Source organism: Tupaia chinensis, unplaced genomic scaffold (assembly GCF_000334495.1).
Source record: "Tupaia chinensis unplaced genomic scaffold, TupChi_1.0 Scaffold000244_1, whole genome shotgun sequence".
Lineage (NCBI taxonomy): Eukaryota > Metazoa > Chordata > Mammalia > Scandentia > Tupaiidae > Tupaia > Tupaia belangeri.
In genome coordinates, this window is record NW_006159722.1 from 639,050 (window position 1) to 653,585 (window position 14,536).

Consider the following 14,536-nt stretch of genomic DNA (forward strand, 5'->3'; position numbering starts at 1 on the left):
CCTACATTAATACTTAACATTTGCCTTCTTTTAACATCTGAACTAAATATTTTCCAAAATGAAAATTTCTCTAACAGTGAAAAACAAGACTCTATTATGCAGTTGGTTTTTGTTTATTTATTTGTTTGTTTTTAAAGCATGTCAAGGAAAAATTGGTGTCCTTGGTACCTCTTTGTAAATGAGAGACACAGGTGGTAATATTATTATGTGGAAGACACAAAGTGAGTAAAGTATTGCTCTTGTCCTCAAGAGACTTGTTCTTAGGGACAATTAACTAACATTGGTGAAACTATTTGGTCAAGCCAAGAGATATTAAAAATGAGTATGGTCTACCAGTTCATGTCATATTCAGAAAGTGCTTATTAGATAGGTCATTTTCAGAAATGACAACAACTATAATTCTATTTTGTGATGTATTAATTAATGACATTTAAATAATAAAGCATATGCTTTGAAATTTTTAGGTAATATAGTGAAGCATAGCCATGGCTAAACTAACTTTCTCTTATCTTACTTAGTCTACTGAAATAGTTCTCAATTAAAATTAACTTTACTGTTAAAGAAACTTCCTTAAATTATAGTTAAATGTGAAATTAAATTTGGTAATCTGTGAAAATCAAGTGTGAAATTAGTTTAGAAAGCAAATGTATGCTATGTTCTTATGGTAATAGATTTTTAAGTCTTAAGACTCCCCAAATTTTTGCAAGACTATAGTGACAGTGTTGCACATAAAGGTCATATCACATTAGGAATACTGCCTCTACTAATTCTTTGGTTTTATGAATGTTAGTTCTGACCATTGGTTTAGAACTGGAGACATTATCTATCAAGTAATAATTTTAATGCAAATATTTTATAAGGCATCTTTCCCAATTAATGTCTAATAGGGCTGTTTCCATAATCCTAATGCTGAAAGGTCACAAGTTCCATCCCTATTTAAAGCTTCTAAATTTTGCACTGGGTAAAATACTGAGGCATCTTTGAGGTTATTAAACCCTATCATCAGGCATTACTGGGAACCTAATTTGTGCCAGCCCTGTTTAGTCCATACTTTACAACTGTGTTAATCTTACATGTATTCCATAAGGATGCCTCCAGTCTCTACAGGGTGTTATACAAACACCTCGTCCTCATGGTTAAGGCTTTCGCAGTCTGACCAACCTTCTCGAGTCTAGCTCTGACTTTTCTCCAAAACAGGTCTTTTGCTCCACACAAGCTGTTACTTTACTCACTTCACCTATAAAGTCCCCATTTTCTCATTTATAAAGTAGGAGTTTTCTCACTGAACTATGAAGATCTAATAATCACCTATGCCGAGTTGTCATGCAGTAATTGACAGGCCCTTAATACTTAGCCTATTTGTACTTAGCGGCCAGTACTGAAGTTTTAGTTGAATAATAAATGAATGTTAGTGTAAGTGGTTTCTCATTTATTTAAGCAGTTTATATATATATGCACATCCATATATACATGTACATGTATATGCACACTTACACACTTTCTTATGTAGTTTTTATATGATTTCAACCAATTTTTAAAACACATTCAGAAAAACCATTGGGGTAAACTTAAGTTTAAATAGGTGAATTAGATATGAAGTGATTACTAGAGTTTTCTTTCTTTTTCTTTTTTTTTTTTTAAGTTTCTAGGGTACACATGCTCACTAAAAAGACAGAGAGAGAGCAAACCGCAAAGGGACTTAGTCACACCACAATAATTTTTTCCTCCATTTCTGCCTCCCATCAGGATTTTGAGCACACTAGAGATGTTTTTCTTTAAAAGCATTTCTGAATAGATATTATGTGCTAGGCACTGGAGATGGTAGATTCATATATGCTATCTTAATTAATTATGTGTATCTCAGTCTCCATGATCAGGGAACTAGAGACCAGGGACCAGGTATGGACTAAACAGGGCTGGCACAAATTAGGTTTCCAGTAATGTCTGCTGATAGAGTTTAATGACCTCAAAGATGCCTCAATATTTCTCCCAGTGCAAAATTTAGACCAGGGACCATCCTTAACCATATCTGTTGTGCTTTACTTAGTACAGGCTTGTTACTAACCTAGTGGTTATTCATATGAATGAATAAAATAAAAAAGATATTATGGGGAAAAAACAGTTTTATGGAAGGCATCCTGTACTAAGTAGCCACCAGATATTTACAAGTAAATTTTTATTTTTGTCACTAGATGGCATTCAAGGATTAGTCTCAAAATTAGCTGTACCATCATAAATTTATATTTTCTTCTGAGCAGTCTCTTTCTTTTGATGAAAATTAGAACACTTCAACATTTAGAATACTCAATCCGATTATTGATATGTACTTCTTCCTTTTTATCCCTTGTTGCAGTAGGTAATTATTAGTACTATCTACCATATGATTTTAAAAATAATAATAAGCTCATTTTAGCCATTTAAAACTTTTCTACTCTTAGGAGTTATGTGATTTTACTTTCAAATAATATCATGGGATCATAAGAGAACAGAGGTCATTATTTTAACTGTTGTCATTAGATCATAATATGTCATATGATTTAATACAATATTGACTATCAAATAATGGAATCAAAATTAAAGGAGCCTACTAGAATTTTAGCCATTATCATAGAGCTAGTTTCATTTACCTAAGCAGATAGGAAACGTATAATTGTCCTACTCGTAAATCTTTAAGAATTGTTATACACCTCCCTCATTGCCTCAGTTTTAGGTTTTCTGCTCTTTCTGTAGAAACCCTTATGTTTACACTTCAGGAAATGTGTATACTTACCTATCTGTAGATGACTTAGTCTTTTAAAAATCAGATAGTGTAAATTTACAAGTAAGTAGACAGAATTTCCCTTATCATATTTTTACTTTTGGCCATTTCTCTTTTTTAATAACAAATAGTATGACATAGTATTATAATGAAAATTATATACTGCTATATCTCATCTTCAACTAACTGAGGACAGATAAGCCTTCACATATTTATTTCACAAAATTATATATAATTAGAAATTATAATATATCAATTAAAGCAAACAGGAAGATTTTTACTTTCTTTATTAGTAGTACTAAACTGAAAGAATTTTTAATTTGTTTTTTTCCTCTTAAAATTTAATAATTTAGTTAGGGTATATTTCTTCTCATTTGATTTAAATACTATATTAGGAAGTAAAAAAAATAGCTAAGATATGGGAAAAAGAATAAACAAATATGAAGTGTCACAAATTGGATGAATGTTTAAAGTAAAATGAATATCTTAAGTAAGAGCAAAATTGCTATTGATTGGCTAAAAAGTTATATGTGTGTATGTGAGTGTGTGTGTGTGTGTGTGTGTGTGTGTGTATACTTTTTTTTTAAGTTTTGCCATAGGATGTGTGCACTCTCCAGAGAGAGAGGAATGTCAGAAGTCACACATCCCTGGGGGAATGGCCATGCCACAACTTCTCCTGAGATTTTGGTCACACACACATATGTGCCCGGCATGAGTATCAAGCCACTGGTAAACTGCAGTCAGCCATGTGGGAGTCTGGCACATTCACCACCATGCCACCTGCTCCCCAGGGAACTATATTTTTAAGAAAACTTTTCTTTGAAATTCTTTAATGTTGTCTAATAATTCTTTTCTCCTTGTTATACAGATCTTATATGCTGTTGTGTTTTTTTAATTATCAATCTTTGGTTTCATGTAATTTGTATATCAAGAAGCTACATTAAATACTATTTTTAAAATTACACTTCTGGGCCAGCTGGTATTAAAGCAGCTGGATTAAGGTGGCTGGATCCTACATGGCACTACATGGTTTGAGTGCCGGACTCAATGGCTTGAAAAACATACCAGGCATATGGACACGTATACCCAAAATCTGAAGACGAGAATGGAAGGGAAGGGATTGTTGTGTGACCATCCTCTCTGGGGGATGCTTTCTCACTTTCTCTATCTTTTGCCAACAAGATCATGTTCTTGATAACAAATTTTCTTTAAAAAATCAATTTGCTTTCAGAATGTAAAGAATCATCCAATATTTATTATGATTTAAATATGTAAGTATGAGTTTTAACCTATAGTTTGTTTTAAGTTTATCAATAAAAAAATAAAACTGGGCTGGCAGGTGGCATGGTGGTTAAGGTACTGGACTCCTGCATGACCAACTGCAGTTTGAGCCACAGACCCTGCAGCCTAAAGATCATACCAGGCGTGTGTGCATGCATGCCCAAAGGCATGAGAGGCAGAGGGAGAAGAAGGAATTGTGGCATGACCATCCCCCATGGGGAGTGATTTCTCACTTTCCTTCTCTCTGTCTTTCTCTGTCTCTCTCCAGTGAGCACACACATTCTATGGCAAAAAAAAAAAAAAAATCCTAAAAATAAATAAATAAAATCACCTACTCTTCTTATAGCCTGATTTTTAAAAACTATATGCATTTTTTTAATTATTTATTTTTATTTATTCATTCTTGTATTTAAATTTGACTAGAGAAAGACACAGAAAGAAAGAGGGAAAGTAAAAAAGCAAGTCAGTAAGTAGGTCTGGGACTCAAACCGTGGTCAACCATGTGGGAGTGTCCAGCACCTTAACCGCCATGCCAGCTGCTGGCTCCAAAACTATATGTATTTTTAATATATAATCTCAATAAAAATCAAATTTATTTTTGAGCAGAAATTATTGCTTTTCCTATTTATTCATATTATGTATTTATACAGCAATCCTGCTAATGGGTATCTTCATAGGTAAAAGCTAATTCATGCCCACTGTGGTTTCAATGATGACAATATACAAAATCAGAATAAAGAGTGGTAGAATTAGCAGGATTTTGTTGTTTTTAGTTCTGGTGCACTTAGAATTAAATTTTTCAGCAGTGTGATCACATGAAGTGAAACTAAAACACAGTGGATACTGAGTGAAAGAAGGTTCATGAATGCCAAAAGTGTCCTTAATGCTATGTAGAATTAAACTCGATTCAAGGAAAAATAATCAAATGCCATAATACTGGATAAGTTCAGTTTTAAAAGATAGCATTCCTCATGTACTATTCTCCATTAAATGAGGAAGGTTGATTTTTAATTAATTGAACAAGTGTCATGTCTAGTCATTTTGCTTGCCTCCTTTTAAATACAGTATGACTATGTACTTTAAAAACTTAACTTTTTACAAAATGGTCTTCGATGTAATGTTAATTCGATTTTAATGCATTACTTTAATTTCTGTTGTATTTTTGGTTTGTAGATAGCTCTGGGAACAGTTACTAATGTGGAAGAAGCAGTGAAGTGGATAAGTTACACTTACCTTTATGTACGGATGAGAGCAAATCCATTAGTATATGGCATCAGTCACAAGGCTTATCAGGTAGAAAACTCATTTATTTAAAAAAAAATCAAACTGCTTTTTTGGTTCTGTAATCCTTTCATCATATGAGGATAAATATTTGCTACTCTTTTATCTGAAAAGAGATACCCAGAAGAAAAACAAAGAGCTTTTACTTTTTTTATAAAATATTAGAGAAAATGTAATTGGGCCCCTGTAATTGTTTTTGCTTTATTTACTTCTCTTTCTCACTGTTACTATTAAGTTAACCTCTTATAACTTATTATTTGAGTATATTTTCATTTGGATACTAATATTTTTGCTGTGATTTCTTTTAACTGTTACAAATGTAGCTTTGGAATAAACCAGAGGTAAGGAAACTGACAGATCCTTTTTGATAATACACTTACATTACAAGAAATTTGTTCCTCTAATTGAATCCCTTCTAACCCCTATTCAAAATGAAAAGGTGGTATCAATGAGTTATTCTGTTACCAGTTTGGAGGCTAGGGTCTGTTTTATAATCCTGTGTGTACACATAGGCTGAGGACAATGCACATGATAGCAGCTCTCCCCAGGAACTATATCATGGTGCGATCCATGTGATTTATGGATTCTGTGCAAGCTTGTCCTTTTTCTTTGAATTCTGCTTAATACACTGTAAGTGCTTTCAAGTTACAAGTAAAATTTAGTGGTTTAATGAAAATATTATTTAACTATCATCACATAGACATTCACTAGAGCTAAGTTAAATTAGCAAAGAAGTTGAAAGTAACTCAAAATTAGAGTTTTCTTCCATTTACAAATAATTTAGTTTTTATATCCATCTCACTGTGTTGTCAAAACTGTTCCCAATCTTTTTTTTTCTTTTTTTTTCTCTCCTTTTCCTTTCCTTTTACAGTAGATTTTGCTATAGGAAAATTAAAACAAGCTTGCAGGGGAGAGGGAGATAAGAAAAACTATAGCAGCAACTAGTTCTGAGGCTGTTAATCTAAAATTATTAGGTTTTCATACTTAGGTTTACTCTAAATGGAATTCAACTGCCTTTCTTAGTCTCAGTTGGACTATGTGCTAATCTTCAAATGGATGTCTTTTTTTATAGCCAAATGTTTTATTTTAAAAATAGATGTATTATGGGACCTGCAGATGGCATAATGGTTACATCACTGGAGTCCCATGTAGTCAACTGTGGTTCGGGTCATGAACCCAATGGCTTAAACTCATACCAAGTACATGTGCATGCATGCCCAAGATCCTGAGAGGAGAATGGAGGAGAAGGGATTGTAGCATGGCCATCCCCCCAGGGAGTGATTTCTCTCTGTCTCTCTCTGTCTTAACAACAACTGCATGCTCCCATAGCAAAAAAAGACAAACAAACCAACAAAAATACTCTCTTAAAAAAAAAGTTTTAAAAAAATAGATGTATTATAGCTTGTAACTTTACACATTTTTGAAAATACAATCCTAGGTATTCTCATCACAGATAATCTCTTAGAGTCTGAGAGTAGTCAGTTGCACTATGACATTCTGAACGAGTAAAGAAAAATAAAACATAACATACATTTCCATGGGCTAAGCCATCTCAAACTTTGGAATAAGATAAGCACATCAACTGATTTTTAAGCTAATATCAGAAGTTAATAACAAAGTCATTTTTGTGTAAGTTTTCAGTATAAGGATACCTTGTTTTACTACCTTTTCAGTTTAGAAATTTTTTAATTTGTTTTACTCAGTGGGGAGATGGGTAGGGGAGGATGAAAAGAGAGAGAGATAAAGACAGAGAAAGCAGCTCCCCTGGGGGATCATCATCAATCCCTTCTCTGCTCTTTCTCACTTCTTTCAAGACTTTGGCCACACACGCACACACACCTGGTGTGGTTGTCAAGTCACTACATCTAGGACTCAAACCAAGCAGTCAGCTGTGTAGGATCCAGCCACCTTACTGACCACCCCACCTCTGGTCCAACGTTAGCATATTTTAATGGTTTAATCATATGTAATTAATAAATTGTTTTCATAAAATAAACCTGATATCGGGAACCAGCAGTTAGCGTAATGGCTATGTCGCTGGACTCCCACGTAGTCAACCGAGGTTCGCGTCTCGGACCCGGTGGCTTAAAACTCACGCCGGGTGCGTGTGCGTGCGTGCCCAAGATCCCGAGAGGAGAATGGAGGAGAATGGAGGAGAAGGGATTGCGGCATGACCATCCCCCATGGAGGGTGATTTCTCGCTTTCTGTCTCTGTGTCTCTCTCTGTCTGGCGAGCACACGCGCCCTACAGTGAAAATCTCTCCAAAAATAAACCTGATATCTATAGTATATAACTTGTAGTAAATACTTACGACTTTTTGTATTTGGTAATATGATTCTTGACTTTCTTTTACTTCCCTACAATTAATTTCCCTTTGCCTCATTTTTCTGATTTTTTAAAATATATTTTAGTTACCTTTTGTGCATGAATAAACTGCCATAAAGATCTTGGAACAAACTGTAAGAATATTAACTCATTAATTGATTTCTAATATGTTTATATATTCTCCCACTCCTCCTTCAATGTCATATTTTGCTTTATTGCTTATTACCAAAGAGTGATCTGCAGAAACTGGCAGGTGTACATGTATACATGTATGTATGTACATATATTACACCACATGCTTCATAGTAACAAGAGTATTTGTTAATATTGTGTGTTAAATGTCATCCTTTCTGCTCAGAAAACGATTGATACGATAGTTCCAAAACCACAAAAAAATTCATTGTTGATTTAACTTTACTCTTTGTTCCCAATATTTTAGTTCTTTCTCATCAGCAGTTATGAAAACTACTAGAACAGTACAACTAGTCTTTAGAAAATGTAACTTTGCATTTATTTTCATGTATCTTTACTTTGACAGTAGAAAGCATTCTTGCTGTCATTTCTCCAAATAACTGATGAAGTAGAATTGATCATAATTGATCATTTATAATTACTATTATTGTCATGTGGAAGGGAGAAGGCAATTATTATCTCTTTTCTCAAATATCTAATTTGTAAACTTTATCATCTTAAAGAGTATAAGACCATATAAGAATTTCAGATTTCAAAATACTGATATCTGAAAAGAGTATGAAGAATGATCATTTTAATGAGCTTTTAAAGCTTCCTTTATTTAATGGAATAAAATATTTTGGTTGTATCCTAAATGTATAAAAATGTACTTTAAAATGGATTTTTTAGAGTATGAAATGGCAAGAAGAGATCTTAATTACCATCAATAGGCATATGTTGGCAAGGAATCGTCTCTTAAGAAATATTCAAGTGTTTGTATTTTCTTCTTTTAGATTGACCCAACATTAAGAAAGCATCGAGAACAGCTGGTCATTGAAGTTGGACGAAAACTAGACAAAGCTCAGATGATACGTTTTGAGGAGCGAACTGGATACTTTTCCTCAACCGATTTGGGTAGAACTGCCAGCCACTTCTATATCAAGTACAACACCATTGAGGTATTCTGAGCATGACAAATACGACAATACAGTTTGGGTTTTTTGTTTGTTTGTTTACATGGAGTACTTTCTAGAGTAAAATATATTAGTGCAAAATAACAAAGGTAACAATAGAACACAATACATTGAAGTTACATGAATCCAACAATATACTTACCCTCATAAAGGGAAAATATAAAACAACTAGTAAAGATTACCTGTCCACTCCCAGTCTCAGCAAGCCCAGATCACAGGCATACATGTATGTGTAGTGTACTCAGGGAGGTCCCAGATATAAACCCAGGACCTTTCCCATGTGAGTCTAGCTACTCCACCATCACACCACTACCTAAACCAAGCTTGTTACCTTTTAACATAATCCTTTATGACATGGGTGACACTTTAATACTTACATTTTATTATTTATTTTTTGTTCTGTTTTGTTTTTGTATTTTAGTTTGTTTATAAGCCATTCAATAACCTTTCTCATTTGTCTTCTTGCTAGTGTGTTCTCCCAAACTACTTGCTAAACCTATCTGCAGTTCTTTCCAGGAACACAGCCTTTTCTCCATTTTGCCTTCATTCTCTGTGTTCTCATCCTAGTTTTCTGTTTGCTGTATGTCTCTAGCAATAGTGTGAGAGTCTTCAGATTATACGCTTTCTAGTTATTTCCTTTCTGAATTTTATATGATATATGATCAGCTTAGAGTTGAGGAATAGAGTAGATTTCCATGTGTTCACACTAAAAGCAAGAAAAGACCAGAATGCTATGATGAATTTTTTTTTTAGATATCTACATACATCAGTTTCATTAAGTGATTTTATTCAATTCTTTCTGCTTTTAAAGGATTTCCTTAGCTAATTGTGTTTTAGGAATATTTTTCATTCTTTGATAAATTTGACAATGTTGATAAAGCAATGATTTAGAATACCGTGCCACAGATGCAATAATTCTACATTGTCTCTGGTTCAAATGTTCTTTAAGAATGTGTGATTTAGGGCCAGCAGATGGCATAGTGGTTTTGTCACTGGACTCCCACATGGCTGACCATGGTTCAGGTCCTGGATCCGGTGACTTGAAAATCACACAGACATGTATGCATTTGTGCCCAAGATTGTGGCAGGAGAATGGAGGAGAAAGTATTGCACCGTGGCCATCCCCTGACCATCCCACCTAGAGGGGAATGATTTCTTACTTTCCCTCTCACTGTCTGTCTGTCTCTCTCTCTCTGTCCCTAGCAAGCACATGTGCCCTAAGGCAAAAACCACTTTCAAAAAAAAAAGAAAAGAATATGTGATTTATACTCATATTTTTTCATTTAAAATATTTTATTAGACTTCCAATTTTAATCTAAGTATAACACTTACTTTGGCAGACCTTTAATGAACTCTTTGATGCTCACAAAACAGAAGGTGATATCTTTGCTATAGTCTCCAAGGCTGAAGAATTTGATCAAATCAAGGTAAGATTACTTGAAGTTTGAATCAAATGCATAGCGCATATATGTACACATTCACTTAGAAAAGCTTATAATTGTTATTCCTAATATAAGCTGTATGACACTTTACATTTGGAGTATCACCAGTGTTACTCCATTTGTCAACAATATCCACTATCCTAGATTATAATATTATGTCATACCTGACATCATTCTTTACTCTGTACTCAAAATCAAATAATTTAAATGAGTTTGGCAGTAGTTACAATGTCAAAGAATATAGTATATTGATTTTGGGTTATTTGCAATATAAAGATCATTGAAGAAAATATGAAGTACATGCATGATTCAAACTTAGATATGAACATTTCTGTACCTGTATTACAGTTTAATCTTATTAACAGTAAAAACTTTAAGACTTTGAATCATAGTACTTCACAGCTTTAAGCTATGAATGTATTATACCATATAAAAATATATGACTATAATGAATGCATTTGAAGATAATTCAAGTTTTCCCTAATCCATTTGGGCAGAGGTTTTACTCTGGTCAAATAAAAAATGAAATCTCATCAATTGAAGGATAGTGAGGTCAGAAGATTTAATTTTGGTGGCATATCAAATTTTTATATGTCAATGGCAACTGTAATATTGGTGATGAATAATGAAATGTAATTGTATCAGCCTCAAGATAGTTTTATATTGTATTTCATTAGCTACTTGTAGATAAAAATTATTTAGCTATACAAAGTAAAATGTCGAGTTATAATATTATAGAAACTTTTTAAAACTTATAATATCCTTTCATTTCAATATAAAAAGTTTTAATAAATCAGCCCAATATCCAATAAAAATATTGATTCTTTTAGGTCAGAGAAGAGGAGATAGAAGAATTAGATGCCTTATTAAACAATTTCTGTGAACTCTCAGCTCCTGGAGGTGTAGAGAATAGTTATGGGAAAATAAACATCTTACTTCAAACTTATATCAGTCGAGGAGAAATGGACAGTTTCTCCCTTATATCAGATTCTGCATATGTTGCACAGGTAAGAAACTTACTCCCTCTCCATTTCTCTCGTTTGCCTTGAGAGTCTTAGGAATTAATTCTGGCTATCCTGTGAATGTACAGTACATGCTACCGAACTTTAATTTCATCACTGAATTGGCTTTTTAATTTGTACATCTTTTCTGTAATCTCTGGTTATTAATTAGTACTGAGGATAACATTTGGGGGTTGGTTTGGCTTTCTTTCTTTTTTTTTTTTTAATGCTACTGTTGTTTCCATTACAGAGTTTTAAAATATTAATATCTGATTTTCTTTGGCTTTAAATGATGAAGCTCATTTCTTTTACATGAAAAGAACAATGGTACAATTTTCTTGCATTAAAAAAAAAAGATTGCAGAACTTTTGTAGCTTTTGCCAGATATTATAAGTAATCATTTTAACATGAAGTCTTGGGACCAGCAGTTGGCGTAATGGCTATTTCACTGGACTCCCATGTAGTCAACTGCGGTTCAAGTCCCGGACCCGGTGGCTTAAACTCATGCTGAGAGCGTGTTTGTGTGTGCCCAAGATCCCAAGAGGAGAATAGAGGAGAAGTAATTGTGGAATGGCCATCCCGCCGGGGGAGGGGGCATGATTTCTCACTTTCTGTCTCTCTGTCTTTCTGGCGAGCGCATGCACCCTATAGCAAAAACCTATCCAAAAATAATAATAATTTTAACATGACCTTAATAAATATAAATACCTCATGCCATATATTCAGTATGGTAAGTCTACGATTTTGAAAATGGAATCATTCTTCTCTATTGTCAATACTGAAAAATTGAACATTGGAGAAAATTACCCCTTAAATTACAGCTCACTTAACTTGTAACTTTAAGAAAATGCCAGGGTATAAAATATTCAGGTATATGTTTTTATATTTAAGTCCTCGTGGGAAGTCAAGGAGATAACATTTTTTTCCTATTTATCTTTCAAGTGAAAAGTATCACTTCCAAACATACTTTTAAAAACAAATACTCTTTACCTCTTACAATTACTTTTTACTATTTTTTTCATTGAGTAATGCCTCCACTAAATTAAGGTGCAATTAAAGCTTAAGTTTATTTGAAATATGGAAAATATTCTACTATATCTTATATTTATAATTTAGTTCAAAGACTTAATGTAGAAAGAAAGTATGTTTTCGTTAAATAGATTATTACTAACAGCCACGAATACTCAGGAGTGTTTTGAAATAGCTATAAAGATGAAATATTTGTAAACACAAACCAAGATATATTGGTAAACAATTTGAATGACTGTAGTAATTTAATCAACGTAACCAAGAAACCAGGTGATGATTTCAGAAATTATATAAAGCGTGTGTAAATGTAGTGAAAACATTTGTATCTTCTCCAGATACTATAACTTCTTTAGGAATCATTGTTCTAACTTCTTTTGTTATGTCGATTTATCTGAAAAGAAATGTAATAGTGTCATTTTATATTTTCTAATTTTTTTATTGACATAATCACTGACGTGAAAGGCAAAGGTTTACTGGATTCTGCATGAATAATCTGGCAACATTTCTTCTTTACTCAGAATTGTAAAGATATTATCAGAGACTGACACAAGAATTGCTTCGCGATGTAAAACTTAGGTTTCCTTCATGATTGGTGCCTAGGAAGTCAACCTCTGATTGAGGATATAGCTCAGTGCATCCCTAGTTTTTCTTAAATAGCTATTACAGATTTATTAACCTTGAATGCATTATATAAATTACACTTGAGTTTATTATATTTTTTAACTTTAAACCATCAATAATTCTACAAGCACTCTCAGGTCTGTAAAATGATGTTTTATTTTGTATGTCTTAAAGTTTCTTTGTATCCCCTAAGTTAAAACCTTGAAATGGCCTAATATTGTTTTTTTAAGCCCATGTTTAGTTTCTCCAAACTGTACCTGTTGTAGACTTTGATAATTATTTTCACCCAATTTATATCATTCTAGATTAAAATGTCCAGTTTATATCTTGCATATAGCATTTTTCCTTCCCTTTTTTTTTTTAAATTAAATCAAGTTTCCGAGACAGTTGAGAAAAGTAGCCTAACAGTTTTTTTCAGAGGAACAAGTGGGGGCCCAGTGGGTAGTGTGATGGTTAAGGTGCTAGACTCCCACATGGCTGACCATGGTTTGAGTCCTGGACCTGGTGACTTGAAGACTGCACTGGGTATGTGTGTGTGCATGTCCAAAATTCCAGGAGGAGAATGGAGGACAAGGGATTGCCATATGGCCATCACCACCCCCCCTCAGGTTGGGGGGGTGGTGGTGATTTCTCCCTTTCCCTTTCACTATCTCTGTCTCTCTTCATCAAGCACACACACCCTTAAAAAAATTAAAAAAAAAGATTGGAATGAGATAGAAAACCTATTCAATTGATAAAATAAAATGCTCATTGTATTTATCATTATCTGGGCTTTAATAAGAGCATTTATGTGTTTCCTAATGGGTATCAGTACTGTCCTTATACTTCTAAATGCCATTTTATTCTTAAGCTTCTAAAACTAAAACAACATACTGTAGTCAGATGTATTGAAAGACACGTTTCTATCAAATTTTTGATAGAAAATGGAAAAACAAAGCCCTCTTCTACTTATTTTTAACCTTAAAATTTTAGGCTGAGTCATTTCTTTGCCATTTGAAATCTTAACCACTTTTAATCTTTTGATGATTTTAACCAGATTTAACATTCTTTGTTTTCAAATATTGCTGCTTTTAAAATTGAGTAGTGTCTGGATCAGCAGATAGTTTAATGATTAGTTTTTTCACTGGACTTCCACGTAGTCAATCTTGGTTCGAGTCCTGGACCAGGCAGCTTAAAACTCACACTGAGCGCATGTGTGTGCATGCCCAGGATCGTGAGAGGAGAACGGAGGAGAAAGGACTATAGCATGGTCATCCTCCCTGAGGGTGATTTCTTGCTTTCTCTCTGTCTCTCCAGCAAGTGAACACACCCAAGAACAAAAATCACTTTCAAAAAAAATAAATAAATTGAATGGTGTCTCAAGATCATGTTTTTGTTTTTTGGTTTGTTTTTGTTTAATATTTATTTACTTATTTAATTCCATTTGTTACTATTTTTTAATTTGAACAGAGAGAGACAGAGTGAAAGAGAAAGTGAGGAAGCAAGCTGCCAAGTCCGGAACTCAAACCTAGCACACACAGAGAGAGAGGCAGAGTGAGAAAGCAAGCTGCCAGATCCAGGACTCACACCGTGGTCAGCCATATGAGAGTGTCCAGCACCTTAACCACCATGCCACCTGCTGGTCCCCAAGATCAAGTTTTAAAAACCATCTT

The 14,536-nt window shown here is 33.6% G+C and overlaps 1 protein-coding gene across 1 annotated transcript in view; it reads left to right on the forward strand.

Moving 5' to 3' along the window:
* ASCC3 (activating signal cointegrator 1 complex subunit 3) overlaps positions 1 to 14,536 on the forward strand; it is a 402,674-nt gene that overhangs the window by 217,234 nt on the left and 170,904 nt on the right. Inside the window, 4 exon segments of the mRNA XM_006148783.2 lie at positions 5,213 to 5,332; positions 8,612 to 8,776; positions 10,132 to 10,218; positions 11,064 to 11,240. Of these exon segments, the coding sequence (XP_006148845.1) occupies positions 5,213 to 5,332; positions 8,612 to 8,776; positions 10,132 to 10,218; positions 11,064 to 11,240 (549 nt within the window).